The 16,446-nt window shown below is 38.4% G+C and overlaps 1 protein-coding gene across 5 annotated transcripts in view; it reads right to left on the reverse strand.

The window, feature by feature from the left end:
• The window catches only part of NLGN4X (neuroligin 4 X-linked), a 248,917-nt gene that overhangs the window by 9,646 nt on the left and 222,825 nt on the right, over positions 1-16,446 (reverse strand). For all 5 annotated transcript variants that reach the window (XM_084632564.1, XM_084632563.1, XM_084632567.1 and 2 more), the window contains 2 exons: positions 6,167-6,352; positions 4,455-5,244 (listed from right to left, as the gene is read on the reverse strand). In XM_084632564.1, coding sequence (XP_084488690.1) covers positions 4,455-5,244; positions 6,167-6,352 — 976 coding nt within the window. The remainder of the gene's footprint in view (positions 1-4,454; positions 5,245-6,166; positions 6,353-16,446) is intronic.

The raw sequence follows: 16,446 nt of genomic DNA on the forward strand, positions 1-16,446 counted from the left end.
GGAGGGGCACTGAAACTATTCACAAATCTGGGTTGAATTCAGCAAATAGTTTTGTCTGAAGGGAAAAAAAAATCTGAAAATGGCAAAATGGTAAATTTCAACCATTTTGAAATGAAAAGTTTTGTTTTGACCATTCTAAAATTAAACACTTCAACTTTTCATTTTGAAACAGTGTTTTGTTAATAAATTTAGCTAATTTTAAAAAGTAAAAACCAGCTAACCATAACCTAAAGGAAACAGAAACCAATGCATATTTTGTTTTGGATTGGACAAAATATTTTGTTCAGCCTGAAATGCATTTTTTTCTCATTTCAGCAATTAAAAAAAAATAGTTTCAGTTCAAACCAAAATGATTTCTTTTTCAGCATGGCGCCTAAACTAAAATATCAACTCAGCTCCATCCATGCCTCTTCTTTGGCACTGCCAACCCTTCCCTGAAGTGGAGCATTCAAAGAAAACTCAGGAAGCTTCTGTGACCTATGTGGTCATTTTCTGCAATATCCTGGGCAAACCTTATTGAACTAAGTTTATGTATCTTGTGAGTTCATTGTATTATAAAGTCAAATGCTGATGTATTATTGTGGGACTGTATGCAACTTCTTTAAGAGGAGAGATGACTAATGTGAACCCTGGGAAGAGTAATGAGTTTCAAATGAGTTTTAAACAATGGGCCAGACAATGATGATTTTTTGATTGAGTGGGTTTCATAAGAAATACTTGGGAGAAAAGGAGTGCAAATTTCCTCTACTGGATCCAAACTTTTGAAGCTATACCCTAAGGAGAAATCCATTGTCTATGAATTACCTATTCCCAAATCAAAGACCCAGGCTGTCTAAAGGAGGCACTAAACTTTTCATTAGTGTTCTTGTTCTGAGCAAAACGTGTTATGAAATTGTAACCACAGAAAAAACCCTGTGTGGGGCAGGGGGATTGAAGACTGTTCACTGACCACAGTCTTGGTCGGAGTTGGAGTGATCTCTGGTATGCTTATTAGCATGTGGGTAGGTTGCTGTATTTCTTTTCATGTTTTTTTCTATAATGCTTTTAACCTAAGAATAAAAGTGCTTGCTTAGAAAGAGGTGTGCAGTAACTTAACTATGGTCAATTGCAGTGTGTATAGGCTCTGAAGAGAAGGCAAAGCAGATCTGCTTAAGCAGTTTGACTTACTGGGGAATTCACAGTGTAGTGAGGGAACTGAGTAGCCTGGAAGTACCCGGTCAGGAGGGAGGGAGATGCATGTCTCCACTCAGAGAGTTGATGTCTGAGGAGCCAGAAGCATGAGAATAAGTGCTTTATGGTGGACCATAGAGAGGGAAATAAAAGTGTAGTCTATGACAGGATCATCTTACAACAATTCCTTTGCCTTCTATCCCACTCCCACTGTTCTTACAGTGGGAGGATGTGATAAAGCCTGAATTATATGACTGATTCCTTTAACATGTAAAATTCCCACTAAAGTTAATGGGAATTCTGATTGTACAAGGACAGCAGGATGAAGCCATAAAAGGAGATCTTAAAGAAAATCTCATGCAAACTGTTTATATATATATATATAAATATTATATATAATTGTGATCCCCAAACAAAGCTTCTTGAATATATTCCACAATGCATTCCCCCCACCCCCATTTTTAAAGGAATGTCTTCAGTAAGAGATAGCTTTGGTGAGTAGATTCAGAAGCCAAGATGATGATGAATGAAGGCTAAAAACTATAGTCTTAGCACTGAAAGGGAAATGGACCATCAGAAAACTGCAATTTCCAAGTGTTCATTTCAAGCATGAGCCATTCAACACTAAACAGTCACTTTATTTGTCACTTTTTGTTTTCTAGCTTCAGTTACTGACTTCAAAGTAAAATACAATAAAAGTACAGTGCCTTTCATTGTGTCTTTGACACCTAGTGATTTTACAGGATTGACCTGCCCTCCAAACCTAGCCTTGGCAATAGACCCATTAAACAGTGTGTGTGTTTTTTATCAGCAGGTGGTGTGTGTCAATTAGAAGCTCAGCACAGCCCTTCAGAGCGCTGCACTAACTGAGCAGTAATTGTACAGTAAAGTTCCTAGATACTGCCTCAGTGTGAGAGTCATCCAGGACTGGAGGAGTGTCAGAAGTTTTTTGTTTTTTTTTTAAACAGGCTGCAGTTTTAATGTTTAATGTTCAGCTATAGAGAAACCCGCAGTGTTATAGTCTCACAGAGAATACATTTTCAATATCTGTTGCTGTGGGCACAAAAACAAAGCAGCCAAATAATATCAGGATAAAGCAGGAAAACAATGACTGAAAAACAAAAACCTGAAACATGTCAGGTGCTTCTGATGTATTAGGCCTGATTGTATACCTGAAATCCAAATTGTATGTGGGAGGGTGGATAGGAGACTAGTTACCTAAAATAAGTCCCTATATAATCTCAGTTTGAGGTTCTATAGCCTACAAGATCCTATTTTTCCCTGCCAGAGGAAATTCTCCTTTTTATTTCAGTTGGATGTGTTGGAGGTGCAGAACAAATATAGTCATAGAGCTTAAGATTCCATTTATCCACCAGGAAATTTCTTGTTCTAAAAGGTGGATTCTATGGAGTAACATTAGGGTTTCTGTTAAAACAAAACAAAGAAGTTTCCCTTCTGCAGGACACCTGGAATTGTATAGCTACAGGGCTGTACTTATAATCCATTTTTCAGACTGCTTGTAAAGGAGCGAATCCACAATGGAATAGATCTTGTATTTTAGTCTTCATTTACTAAGCATATTACCAGTTGGGTGCTTTGGAAATGATTAATAACCCTTCTGAAGCATTGGTGCAGTCTTTAGGAGGTACAATATGAATGTAAGTCCACAGCCGGAGGACTGGACAATGGTATGCATATTCTGCTAAAATCAGCTCTCCAGCAGCAGTGCGTAGCAACTGCCTTGAAATTATGAGTAATGGTGACAGATGGAGCAGTGAGGAGCTCTTGTAAGGCTTAAATAACCACAAAAGTCTGATTTGTTTGCATTCTATGGAAATAATAATAAAATAATTATAAATAATAATCACACAGACAGGTCTTGACATCCTACATAATAATTCTTCTGAGGTATTTTTCTAAGGGTCTGAATCCCTGTATGTATGTGGGCTGTTTTATCCACACTAATAAAGATCTAATCATCGAAAAAATCTGCTTCTGAGCCCTGTCACAAGTTCATGCCATGCAGCGTTCAGTATAGCACACCATCATATAGATTACACAGTCAGTTAAGTCAGTTTTCCCCTTAGCAGCCCACCCATCCTAGTGCCAGTGATTTCTTGTTGCCAGCTACACCTTAAATATTTTATCACCTATTCACTGTCACCACAGTTCTGCACAGTCCACACATGCAAAAACATCTGTTTGTCTAGTGAACACTGCAACAAAAGGTTTTGTCTTGTCTTAGCCAGCAAAGCGACCTGAATGCAGCATTTTATTTTTGACTCAGTTCATGCTCCACATTTTTGTTAAGACTGCAAAAATTGCTTTCCCCAGCATGTCATTTGGATTCATTAAAGACCGCCAGAGCTGCTAAGCCGCTGAGTGTTAGAACACTAGAGATCTCTGAGCCTTTCCTATATTGCTGCAGACCGCGCACTGCACTGCAGTAGAATTGTCGTTTCGAGAAACCAATCCTGAATGTTCATTGGAAAAATTTAGAGCGCCACAAGTAGCTATATTTTAATTTAGTACCAAAGAGTCAAAGTTAACAAAAAGAGCCTTTGTTTTTTAACTAAAATACTGAAATATTCTTTAAAATAATGCTACCGGGAGAAGGCTTAGTGCACAGGATTTATTGATAGCCTCTTAAATTAAGTTGCTTTGAAGGTCCTTTCTTCAGTGTTTACAAATGTAATATCTGCATAACATTGATGCCTTTTTATGTTCTAGTAACCAGCCTTTTTTAAAGCCCTTCACCCCCCCCCACCTAAACAGATTTGTGTGAGATTTTTCTTGATGACTAGATTCCAGTAAATTAACTTTTATTCCATTTCTGACTCCCAAAGAAAAAATCTTCCCAATGGACATCTTCCTGACCCACTTCTCCAATAAGTTCCCTTCCCTTTATGAAAAAACAGAATTTCTTAGTGAATAAGTATGATCTACATCATAATTTCTTCTTGCAGTAAAAAAGACATTTCCTCTGATCTACAGCATGTTGCTGAGCTCTTTTGACTTAAGGACATTTACCTTTATACTAATTGCCCCCATTTTAATAGAAAGTACATCATTCTTCATGTACAATTAGTTTAATAGAGCAAATATTAGTTTAAAAATATATTTAATATAAATAAACCCTTTTTACAGCAGTATTCTGCATTAGTGATTCCAATTAGTGCTGTAACTCTATTGTAAGATGCATCATTTGGGACCATTACAATGGAATACTTCAGTATTTCAGAACAATCATATGAATGAAAAAGGCTATAAGATGCAAAACATACCCAGTTTTGGCGAAATTTGTCCAGTATGTCATAACTACTGCACTCAGCATGACGTCATTTTTGGAGAAGTTGCAGTTGAACAATTCAGTGGGACCAATCATGGGAATGCCAAATACATAAGGAACTTCATCACCGTGCGCTGAATCAGCCCAGCTTGGTTTCATTTCACTTTGGCAGTGGTGATAAAATGCATAGAAATATGTTGGAGAGCCATACTGGGCATGCAGGTCAGCTGTAGCAACAGCTGGGGCAACCCACTGGTGGTCAGTAAACAAAGCTACCAGGGTCTTCCTTCGTGTTTCAGGGTTTTCCTTATCTGCCCAGTCAGTGTACATGAATTTAATGGTCTCCCGGAGTGTATCCTTCCCTTCTGGATAGCCATATAGATTGTCCACAAAATTGGAGACGGAAAAGTCAAAGTCATTTGGGGAAACCCCATCTTCGTTGTCCACAATGCCATCCACAAATTTTAAGCCTTCCCCTTGGTTCACACCTAGCATTATGTCATAGTTAAGGAACTCTCCCTGCTCCATTAGAATCTGAGGGTCATCTGGAATCACATCCCCATCAATCACAGGCCCAAAGGCAATGTGGTACGTGGCTGGAGTGATGGTCTGCTGAATGAGTTCTTTGTAGTTCTTATTCCGAAGGCATTCAACTAAGTCAGTGGTATCCAGCATGTCGCAGCCCACTTTATCTGCCAATATCCGAGTGTATTTGGCAGGCTGGTAGTTCACTGCCCAGCTGGACAGGGCTGTTCCACTCTGTATGATTGCCTTTTGGAACAAACCTGCAGGTGCAAATTGTTTAAATGCAAATGAAATTACATATAAGAAAGCTGCTTTTACTAAGCAAAGAATACTTTGATTGTATGATACTGAAAAGATGCAGATTCCTGTATTTCAGTTCTATTTCCACTGATTTAACTTTTTAAACTTAATTTAATTTAAATTTAACTAATTTCTTCCTTTTCACTGTAGCTTTGAATAAGCTTCTAGTTAAAATCTCCCTGGTTCTTGATGGTCATACATGTAAAACATGAAAGTTTTAGGTTGGCATTTCAAGGACAAAATATATTTTTCACAGTAACCCTACACCGACAACAAAAATACCCCAGTTTTAGCGCAGTGGTAGTTCTTTAACATTTTTAATCTTTTAAGGAGTGCCAGATACAAACAATCATATACTCTTGTGCATTTAAATGACTCACATAAATATGTTCTTCACTCGTTTAAAGGTCAAAGGAAAATTATGCACTCTTTTTTCCCTTTTACAGAATCCAGGCATCATATAATTTGAAAAAAAAAAATGTGCTCAGCTAAAATCAGTTTAATAGGCTTGATTTCCAGGATCCTTCTGCACTGACATCATTTTTCATTACCTGCTTACATATATTTTCCTGTTATCATTGACTATTCTGATAAATTAGAATATATTTGCATTTTTCTGAAACGATTTGAAAATACTTGGCGAGATTCACCTGGTGCAACCACAGACCCGGATTTAATGCTGCTGTGTGCCATAGCAAAGCAGTTGGAGAACACCAGTGAATCTTCCCCTTACGTTTTTCTGTTTGCTTGATTGGGTTTTTTTGTTTTGTTTTGTTTTTCTTCCTGGTGGGAACACTGAAGGGTCCTATTTGAGTCTTCAGCCTAAAATGCCTTGTTTTAAAGGATCCCTTTTTACCTTTATTTTACCAAGAGGATCGTTACCTTCTGAATAATGAGATAGTGTTAGCAGACTAACACAGGATGCTCCTGCTCCAGATCCAAAAATAGTAACTCTTTTTGGGTCTCCTCCAAAGGATCCAATATTTTCTTCAATCCATCGTAAAGCCTGGATTTGGTCAAGTAATCCATAATTGCCTTTTGCAGCTTGGTCTCCAGTACTTAGAAAACCTAAAAGGCAAAAGAGACAATTTTAGTTCACCAGCCACAGAATTAGCAATGGGATATTCACATATTCACAACACATATTCCCCTTCTTTTCTCCTTCAATTTATATTTATAAAAGGTCATAGTACTAACTAAATGTCTTCAGTTCAAACATTAAAACCACAGAACATTTCCCCCCTGCTGTAGATGCCATGTGTGATGGCAGAAAAAAATAAAAAAAAATCTTTTTTTCAAAATAACCCAATATCCAACAAGCAATGCAGGTTGAAGGTTTCACAAATTTGATAAATCTTTATGTGAGTAACATAAAAAAACCCTCATCCAAACGTTCTTATTGTACTGTGCATCTACAACACACAGGAAGAATTAGGATATCAGTTCTTTCACTGAGGACAATGATCCCTTGCACATTCCTTTGGATTCCTTTTGGCATTGCCCAGAATAGTCCAGTACTGAGCAGTTCTGCAATTTATAATCATTGTACAGTACAGAGACAAGTATGTGGCAACAGTTAAAATAAATGAAAAATAAGTAAAACAAAATTGAAAACCCTAAGAAAAATTACACTCAATTCAATTCTACAAAGGATATTTACAAGAAAGATAGCAGGTCAATCCTCAGTCATTCAACCCTGAGCATCCAGACTTCATCTGAACAAATTGGATTCCAAATCCTTCCTTGGAGATTTTATGAAAGTTGTTTTGCTATTTTTTCACACCCTATACCATAATTATTAGATTTTAGAAATAAAGCATGTCATATTTGCTACTTGTCTTGAAACTTAGAATAACATGAACTAAAAAAATAAGGTTCTGATTAGTTTTGCATTTCTGAAATTAGCTTATTCAAAACATCACACTAACCCATGCTGAGTGGAACAATTTGGGTTCAAAACTATGCACTATGTCCATATTACCATGGATAGTCATTCATTGCTTTAAAAAAAAAATGCAGAGAGCTTATCCTATCGTGTGACTGGAAATCAGAATTCTAGAATGAACGCTTTAGAACAGCTGAACATTTTCAAATGGACACCATTAATTTAACACTAACTTACATCAATTCAAAACTGTCCTGAGTTTAAAAAAAGAGTAACACATTGCCATTTCTAAGCTAATAATCAGGGCCAGTTCAGACAATGCTGCCAAATGAGGACCACAAACCACTGGAGGCCCATCGCCCAGGGACTGATTGAAATGATGAACATTCACCACTTATGATCCAGAGCCCCCTTGGTGTGAGATAAGAGTTGCTGTCTGCTGATAGAGAGCTCTGTGGAGAAAATTTGAGGCCCCTAGGAAAAAAATAAACACCAGTTTTGGACACATTCCCCATTAGGCTCACCCTGTGGATCTAAAACTCTTGGTCATATGATATGGCAGAGCTGAGGAGGATAAGTAATTCTACTGAATCATGGGCTTTGCAAATATGGCCCATTTGAACTGCTTTGCCAAGGGAGCACAAATATGTTTGTCGTGGCTCTGGCTGTTACTTAATTGTCCAGAAGATACTTCTAAATACACATGGCTAGAATAATAACAAAAACAACAACAAAAGAAATTAGACAAGAAATGGCCGTGTTTAAACTCAGTAGCACTTGTATTTCCATGTCATGGTCTATCGTAAAATTCCCAACTGTGTACAGAAAATCTATGTCAAGATTTAAAAGCAACATCATATAACATACTTGAGAGGAATACATTTCAAAAAAGGGACAAAACTCCACATTTAGGTTATATAATTTTAATTAGGATGTCATAAAGGCTGATAATGCTAAAGCAAGATTAGCTACAATTTAGTGCAATGCACTCTCACCAAAATCACTTTCTGATATTTTATTAGCAATTACTAATAGTATTTAATGCCAACAAGTGCTTTATAAGCACTTGCATTCATCTTGAAACAGTTGCTCTAATTTACTACAAAATGAATCATATTGTCATTGCTAAAAAAGATCCTTTTGTGTTGGCTTATTTATGAAAACTTTAGTCAGGACAGGCATGGTAGTTATTAAAGTTGCACTCTCTTTTCTGTTCCATTTAACACTGAAGAAAGAATCTATTGATCCATAAATGCCAGAACAATTTTTTTCAACACCGATCTAGTTCTTTTTTCACACCCCTTTATTATCTTTTTTTGGGTTTGTCAAGCAAAGAATAAACCTTGCTGGTTTTGTTTCTGCAGTCCATTGCAAAGGCTCTATAATATTCTGTAATTCATAAGCCTTTATTAAATCAGAACTATGACCTCCCTGGGAAAAAGTGACTGTTGTAACCTTTAAAACAGCAAGGTAATTAATATGCAGAGCCCAAACACATTTTAGTTTTCCTAGCAGCATCAAATTAAAGCTGGTTCATCTTTGTGATTTTGAATTCTTTCTAAATGTACTGAAAGGTGACTGAATGAAACTGCCATCAACGAATATCTGATGTTTAACATATAAAGATTTTTTTTTTGTTTCAATAGTTCTCTGCTGATCCTCATTAACTTAAAGAGCAAGGTTTCTTAATTTAAAAACTAATCATAAAGGCAAAACAGCAACCCCCTATGGCACAAAATGAATGAATAAATATGTCTTCTCTTGATGAGGATATATATCCTTCCATGCTTTGAATACCAGATCATAATATTTGCCCAAAGCCATTTTTAGATTCAAGGCAAGGGATTATCTGTTTGTACGGAACTGCATAAACCAGCTCGGTTCCTTCTGTGTGGGCTAGTTTATAGATTTCAGAGGGATAAAGTAAAATGTCACTAAATACTCCTAGATGACTGTGCTTTTGTTTCAAAGATGGGAATTTACAGTGGACTTTCAGGAATCTGGTATATTTTTAAAATGCATTTTGATTTTTTTCCAATTTGCTTTATGACTCTTTTAAAAAGACACTTTATGGGGTTTAGAATACTCTGGGTTGGAATTTTTGATAGGATATGGAGGCTGGAACTTTGCAAGGTTCTCCCATCCCTATTAATGAAACAGATGGTTGGAGTGTCTAAAGCTCAGAATAGTAAACACAGAGCTCCTTTCATTTAAAGGCACAGAAAGAAACCAAACTGTAATATTCAGTTCCTGTTTTCACTACTGTTTTTCCCCCCTCTAAACCATGACTTCATTAAAAATAAAAAAGTCTCCCATATAATTCCAGGATAACGGGAAGAGCACATAAAGACCCATTGTGATTTGTTATACTATGCAAATTGCAACTGCACACAGTATCACATTTCTCAACCTCTTTTTTTAAAAAAATCCCAACAAATATAAAAACATCTCAATCGTCATTATAGTAAAACTGCCTTAAAATAAGGCTTCTAAATTTATATAAACTAAGTTTTCAGCTGTAATTTCTTTGGATCTGCTATGTTTGTGTGAATGGAAAAAGTTTTTCTTTAACATACCAATGGAGCTGAAATCAAGAAGTAAAATAATATATTATAAGGGGAACAGATTGGGATTTTTCTGCTTCCATAAACTTTTTAAATGAATGTACTGGGTACTTAGACCCATTCTGTCTGTTTTGCTCCATTTTCTTGGTGCAGTGCAACCATAAAGCCATGTCAAACAGTTCCTTGGGGATTCAGGTAGTTGTACAGATGGCATACATATCTCTGAAATAACCCCTCCCACCCACTATAATTGGGGACATGGCCAAGGCAAAGGAGCTGTGGCTGGGAGTGTTGCTGCCAGAATGACCCCCTTAGGCAGAGGTCCCCAATTTGTGGGGCACGCCCCTCCCACCACCACGCGGGTGCTGAGGAAAGTTGTGGGGGAGAGGCTTGGGCCTGGGCCATCCCCCCCGAGGGGGCAGGAAGGAAGTACCATTCCCTTCTGCACCTGACCCTGGCTCTGGCTCCATGCCTGTGGTCCCATCTGCTGGCCTGGCTGCTGGCCCCGCAGCTGGGGCTCTGCTCCTGGGGCCTTGGCTGCTGGCCCTGTGCTCCGGGTCCAAGCCTCTGCCCCCTTACCCCTGTCCGTATCCCCTGCTCCTGGCCGCAGCCCCAGGGAGTGTGTAGGTGGCTAGGGAGGTGGGGTGGGGGGAGGGCAGACACTACGGGAGGGCATGTAAAAAGTTTGGGGGCTACTTACCTTAGGGTATTGGCAGCTGGTTGCAATTGGGGAAGCCTGCAGGGGTTTTACCACTAATAAAGTTTGCAGATAAACACAAAGATTGGGAGACTAGTAAATAATGATGAGGACAGAGCAATCTGGATCACTTGGGTGAAAGCAAACACTATGTGTTTTAATACAGTCAAATGTAAAACTATATTATATATCTAGGAACAGAGAATTTAGATCATATTTACAGAACGGGAAAATCTATCCAGAGAAGCAGTGACTTTGAAAAAGACTTGGGGGTCATGGCGAATTATCAGCTAAGCATGAGCTTCCAAAGCAAAGCTGTAGTCAAAATGGCTAATGCTATCCTTGGACATAGAAACTGGGGGATTTTAAGTAAGAGAAGGGAGGTTATCTGACACCAGTGCAATTGCTACTGGAATACTGTGCCCAGTTCTAGTGTCCACAATTTAAGAAGGATGTTGATAGATTGGAGAGGCTTCAGAGAAGAGTCATAAGAATAATTAAAGTATTGCAAAACATGCCTTATCATGATAGACTCCAGGAATTCAGTCTATTTAGCTTATCAAAGGAAAGGTTAAGGGTTGACTTGATCACAGTCTATAACTCCATACATGGGGAACAATAATTTGAAAATGGGTTCTTCTAACTAGTGGACAAAGGTATAACAAGATCCAATGGCTAGAAGTTGAAGCTAGAAAAATTCAGACTGAAAACAAGGCACACATTTTTAACTGTGAGGGTAATAAACCATTGGAATAATTTACCAATGGCCATAGTGGAAGGCCGAGGGTGGATTATCAATCACCAGCAATTTTTATCAAGATTAGATGTTTTTTCTAAAAGAGATTTCTAGTTCAAACAGGAATTAATTCAGGGAAGTTCTATGGCTATGTTATACAGAAGATCAGATTAGATGAGTACAGTGATTCCTTTTGGCCTTCAGATCAATGAGATTTCTCTGAGTTGTACCAGGGGCTGAAATGGCTTCTTGCCAGGCTCAGAATCAGATAGCATAAATGACATGTAAAGCCATCTTTGTGGCCCTCTACTCCCAGCTCAGCCTTGTAAAGGGCTGATGCAGTTGAGGATCTGTCCCAATGAGTATACGTAATTCGGTAGATTTCTAAAGGAATATAAAGTCTTTCCCTTGGATGATTTATTGAAATCTCTTCTAGGTTGGTACTGAGCACAAGCTGATAAGGTCTGACAGCTAAAACAATGTTTATGTGAATCGAGTTGGTGATTTCAGTCCTGTTTCCAGTTAATTGAATTAAAACATCAAGAACCACTGCCACAACAGGTACTCTGATTGGGAGTCTTAGCAGAGAACTGCAGGCCTTCGTAGACACAAAGAGTAAGCGTCTTGTTTCTAGAAGTGGTCTCTCTGGCCCAAGAGAGAGACACAATGGCCGAGCAACAGGCCAGAGCGGAGTCTGTTATAGAGATGTGAATACTCTGTAAATCGATTGACTTTGCTCCAATTATCCTGGATGTACCCCAGTGTAAATGTGGGGAGGATTTGGCTCAATCTGCGGAAATTTGCACTGCTACTGTTCATTCTGTGTCAGACCTGCAGATAAATAGAGGACTTCCCTTCTCAGGTCTATTAGTCTGTCTGTTCTCATGAGCATTACATTCACTTTATAAAAGTATTTATGAACAATTACAATATATGCATTTTGGGATCAGTAAACCCCCCCTCAGAGGTAATATTGTAGTTCTTGTCCAGCCTCCAGATCACTGTAGCCTCACCCTTACCAAAAAGCCACAATTACTAATATAATTTGCAATTTACATTCATTTAATTCTTAAGTTTACATGTCTCATTCTTTTAAAATCATTCCAGTAACAAAGTATTATGACAACATTCTCTTGCCATTTCCCAAATGATATAACACAGTATTTTGTCACTTTTGAGGAACCTATTCTTTATCTTCATGTTATGGCCTCAAAGCCAAATCCATATCAAATCAATGTTAAGATTGTCTGAAAGCCCAAATTCCAGCTGTGAATAGCTCTTCAATGCTTTATGCTCTTTATTGTCCTTTATCACCACCCGGAATGATAGACTCCAAACTAAATATTAGTAAGAAACTACAAATTGATGTCCATGTTTATCCCTTTTTGACTGCTTCCTTACTGATCCCTTTTCACAAGTTCCAGCAGTGGCATTGGGCAGCCTAATATCAACACCTGCTGTGAATGATAGAGAGCAGCAGCCAACTAAAACAAAGACATATGTGACTTAAGTATGAGGCGAAAAAGCTTTCTGCTTCACCCCTGGAAAGCTTTGTCATGACCCCAAGTGGTGATCAAGTAGCGTTTAAAGTGAGGAATAGAACAATGCGAAGAAATTGTTTCACTTAACATCGCTTGCACTGCTTGCATATACACTGTACTATTTTTTTAAAATGTGGGGAATGTGTCCTATTTTCCTTTTTTTCGGCTCAAATATGAACTGCTGTATGTCAATTTCTTCCTCATCTTAAAATCATCCTATCTGGTACACACAGCCTGCATGATCACAAACATAACCCTTTGTATTTGTGCCAAGGTATAACAGACTTGAAGCTATGAAAAAGATAAGTAGAAGCTAGGGACACCTTCAAATGCAAAGAGTCCTTCTGTTGTGATATCTAGCAGGTGGGGTCCTTTAATAACCCGTCTGGCTTGAAGTGAAATATTTCCCATCCTGATCTGAAGGACAAATGCTTCCACACACCCGATTAGCCTACAGTTTCAGTTCTTTGTTCTAAATGTACAAGATACTGTAAAACCTCCTGCTGCAAGACAAGAATTATGCAGCGTATATAAAAAAGCAGGCATTTTGCCATAGTTTCAAATATCACAGACATTACAAAATAAAATTAAAAAAAAAGTCATCTTTCTTAATAAACTGTATTGACTTCCCAGGACTGTAAAACACACACACACACCCCTTAAAATGTAGAAAAGGGAAAGAGGCAACATTTATTTTCCCAGAAATACAAGAACAATAATTTCTAAAACTGAACAACAAATTAGTATAGCACATTCAGTAAAGACCACAATTATACTTCTATTTTTACTTATTAAAAATAAAATTTATTGCACAAGATATTTTAATGGGCACTATAAGATCTAGAGATCTTTTAATTATTGAAATAAAATAACACCCTCATCCTTGTTTCTTATTCTCTTCTTGCAGCCTTTTTAAAGCTTAGGTATTACATTCATTACTCAGGAAATGACCTTTCCATAAAGACTAACGTCCAACTTAACAACCCATGCTGAACAGCCAAGACACCATAGTGAGAAATCAATCAGCAGGAAATCTGGAGGATAAACAGGCAGACTAGTGTATTTTAGTCCATTTTCCTCCTCTTCTAGTTGCTGCAGTATTTCTATCATCTTTCTGCTTCCATATTGCTTCTGTCTTTATGCCTCTTTACACCTGCTACACAAACCTGCCTTATCTACTGCAATTTGTTTAGAAAGCAAAATGCTCACAAAAATTAACTTGTGCAAGAGCTGACCAGAAATATGACAAAGACAAAAAATAAATTGCAAGAGTCTATGTTCTATGGCATGCTCTTGCCTTTTTGTTTGCATTTGTGAAATGCGAGAAAAGATTACTTTCTCAAAACAATGAGCAGAAAGCATGCATACAGCAGTGCCTTCAAATTTTCTAATGGGTTTTTTGTGTAAACGTCCCATACACGACTTGAAAATTGTACATGGGTTGGTTCCACCACTGAACTCCAAATCCTATCACAGTGTTCATACATGAAATTAAGTGTTTACTTCAGTATTTTATTCATGCAATTGAGCCTGTGCTTAGCCAAGAGCGCCTGCCGGGGGGTAAGAGGGGAAGGGCCCCGAGATGCCAGTTCTGCGGGGAATCTAGACACTAAACTGCCGCCCCAGTTTAAGGAAGGAGGCAATATTGATGCCTACCTCACAGCCTTTGAAAATGCTTGTGATCTGAACCAGATTGACCCCGCAGGCAGGCTCTGCTGTCTAACCCCCTGCTGGGTCCCAAGGCCATAGAGGCGTTCAGCCAAATGGATGGTATTGAGCAGGAGGATTATGACATGTTCAAACAGTCTTTGCTGCTGAAGTTTGAACTGACCCCTGAGGCATACAGGAAATGATTCTGGGGTGTATGCAAGACCTCAAGCATCACCAACAGGGAGGTTGCCAACCTGCTGGGGGAATATCTCCGCAAGTGGGGAAAGGGCACAGGGGCCATTCCTGACAGACTACTGTGTACTTTTTTTTTTGGGGGGGGAGGGGGGATCAGAATGCCCATAGTCAAACTTTTAACATGAAAAGAGTACTGCTGAAAAAAGTAATAGGAAATTTCACCGTGGATGTCCCATGTACACCCTGTTGTGCCACCTGAGCTCTTCCACAGACCTGTCATGTGAGTGCATGGTTGCAGGAGAAGTAGTATATTCGGGCCAATGAATCTCAAAGGCACTGAGGAAGTAGGCTTTGCAATGGCTGTGAGTAAGCTGATGCAGAAGGGCTGTTGGGATAGATCATGGTCAATTCTATCTCCATCACCAAAGTGAGATAACCAGGCTTATCCCATCTCTGCAAAGTGCTGTGATATTTATGGACAAAATGTGCTTTATATGGCAAGTGCTAAGTCTTATTATTAATATCCCTATTATTAATATTATTAATATCTTTTTCCAATCCCTGCATAGAGGGCACGGCTGCTATTCTAGTCCATAGGCTGGAGAAGTCGTTATAGAGGGGCTGTGCTTCAACCCCATGATCTTGAGCCTGTGCAACACCTACAGAATCCTCCATACTGAGGCCTTATATTCATTACAAAAAGGTATACTCTGAATATGAGTTATCTAAGGTGTATGGGGGGGGGGGTAAGGACTATGGAATGGGATCCAGTGACATTTTTAACTCATTTTTATAGACGTTTTCTAAATAGCGGGGCAGATCCTTAGCTGGTATAAATTAGTAATGTTCCATTGACACAAACAGAGCTATGCCAAATTACTCCAGCTGAGTATCTGTGGTATTTCCACAATAAAAGCTTTTTAATTCATGCATAAGGAGAGCTTGTACAAAAGATGTTACAACATCCTTGTAAATATGCATCATTCAACTTAATATGCTCTTAGAATAGCAGCAGAAATATAACAAATGTGAGATCAGACTGGCGATAAGAGAGTGCTATAGGTACTATCTAAAGTAGAGCCCTGTGTGTGGCTAGTGTGGAGACCTGAAGTGGGACTGGGATCCTGCAGGTCCTACAGGACCCACTGCCATAATAGGGGGAGCAGGTGGGAGCGGGATTAAAGAATAGTTCCACTCAGGGCTCTAATATAAAGTACTGGAGGCTGGGAGTAGGCTTGGCAACAGATTCTATCACATTTATGCACCTTACCTCCAAAATAGTCCAACTGAGTAAAGTACTAGTCCTTGTCACTAAAGGTGGCAGAGTCCTACCTTTGGATAGAAGAGTACACAACAATTTAAAATTCATATGCACATTGGCCAATCCATTGTCGTTTTTGCCTACTATATACCAAATACTCTGAGATTACACATCATTACACCCCCTTTGTACAGTCCTAGGTTAAATCTGTCAGATATGATCAATATCACAGAAGAAGCAACAAGAATGATCACTGTACCTTGTGTTATAAATTCCCTGATGAAAAAACAAGCTAAAATCCATCAGCTGCAAGTGTCATTGACAGGAAATAAAGAAATTGTATTTTGTAGATACCTAGTCTATTCAATCCACCCATATTTTTAAAGCATCCATCAAGGTATCCGTGGGCTGGGAACATTCAATGAATGGAGAGTGCACTTTGACCGCAATGACCTCTGCCATCAGTAGCACTATGGCTTAGAACTCCATTTCAAAAGCATTTGGTCTCCCATAGAAGTAAATTATGAATTGCTCATTTTACATTTAGTGGAATGTGTTTAATTGTTACAGGACAACAATTGGAGTGAATGTGTGGTGAGAACCTTTTGAAACCTGTAAGCCTAAAGCTAAATT

This window comes from Lepidochelys olivacea (assembly GCF_965140295.1).
Source record: "Lepidochelys olivacea isolate rLepOli2 genome assembly, chromosome: 1".
NCBI classification, from domain to species: domain Eukaryota; kingdom Metazoa; phylum Chordata; order Testudines; family Cheloniidae; genus Lepidochelys; species Lepidochelys olivacea.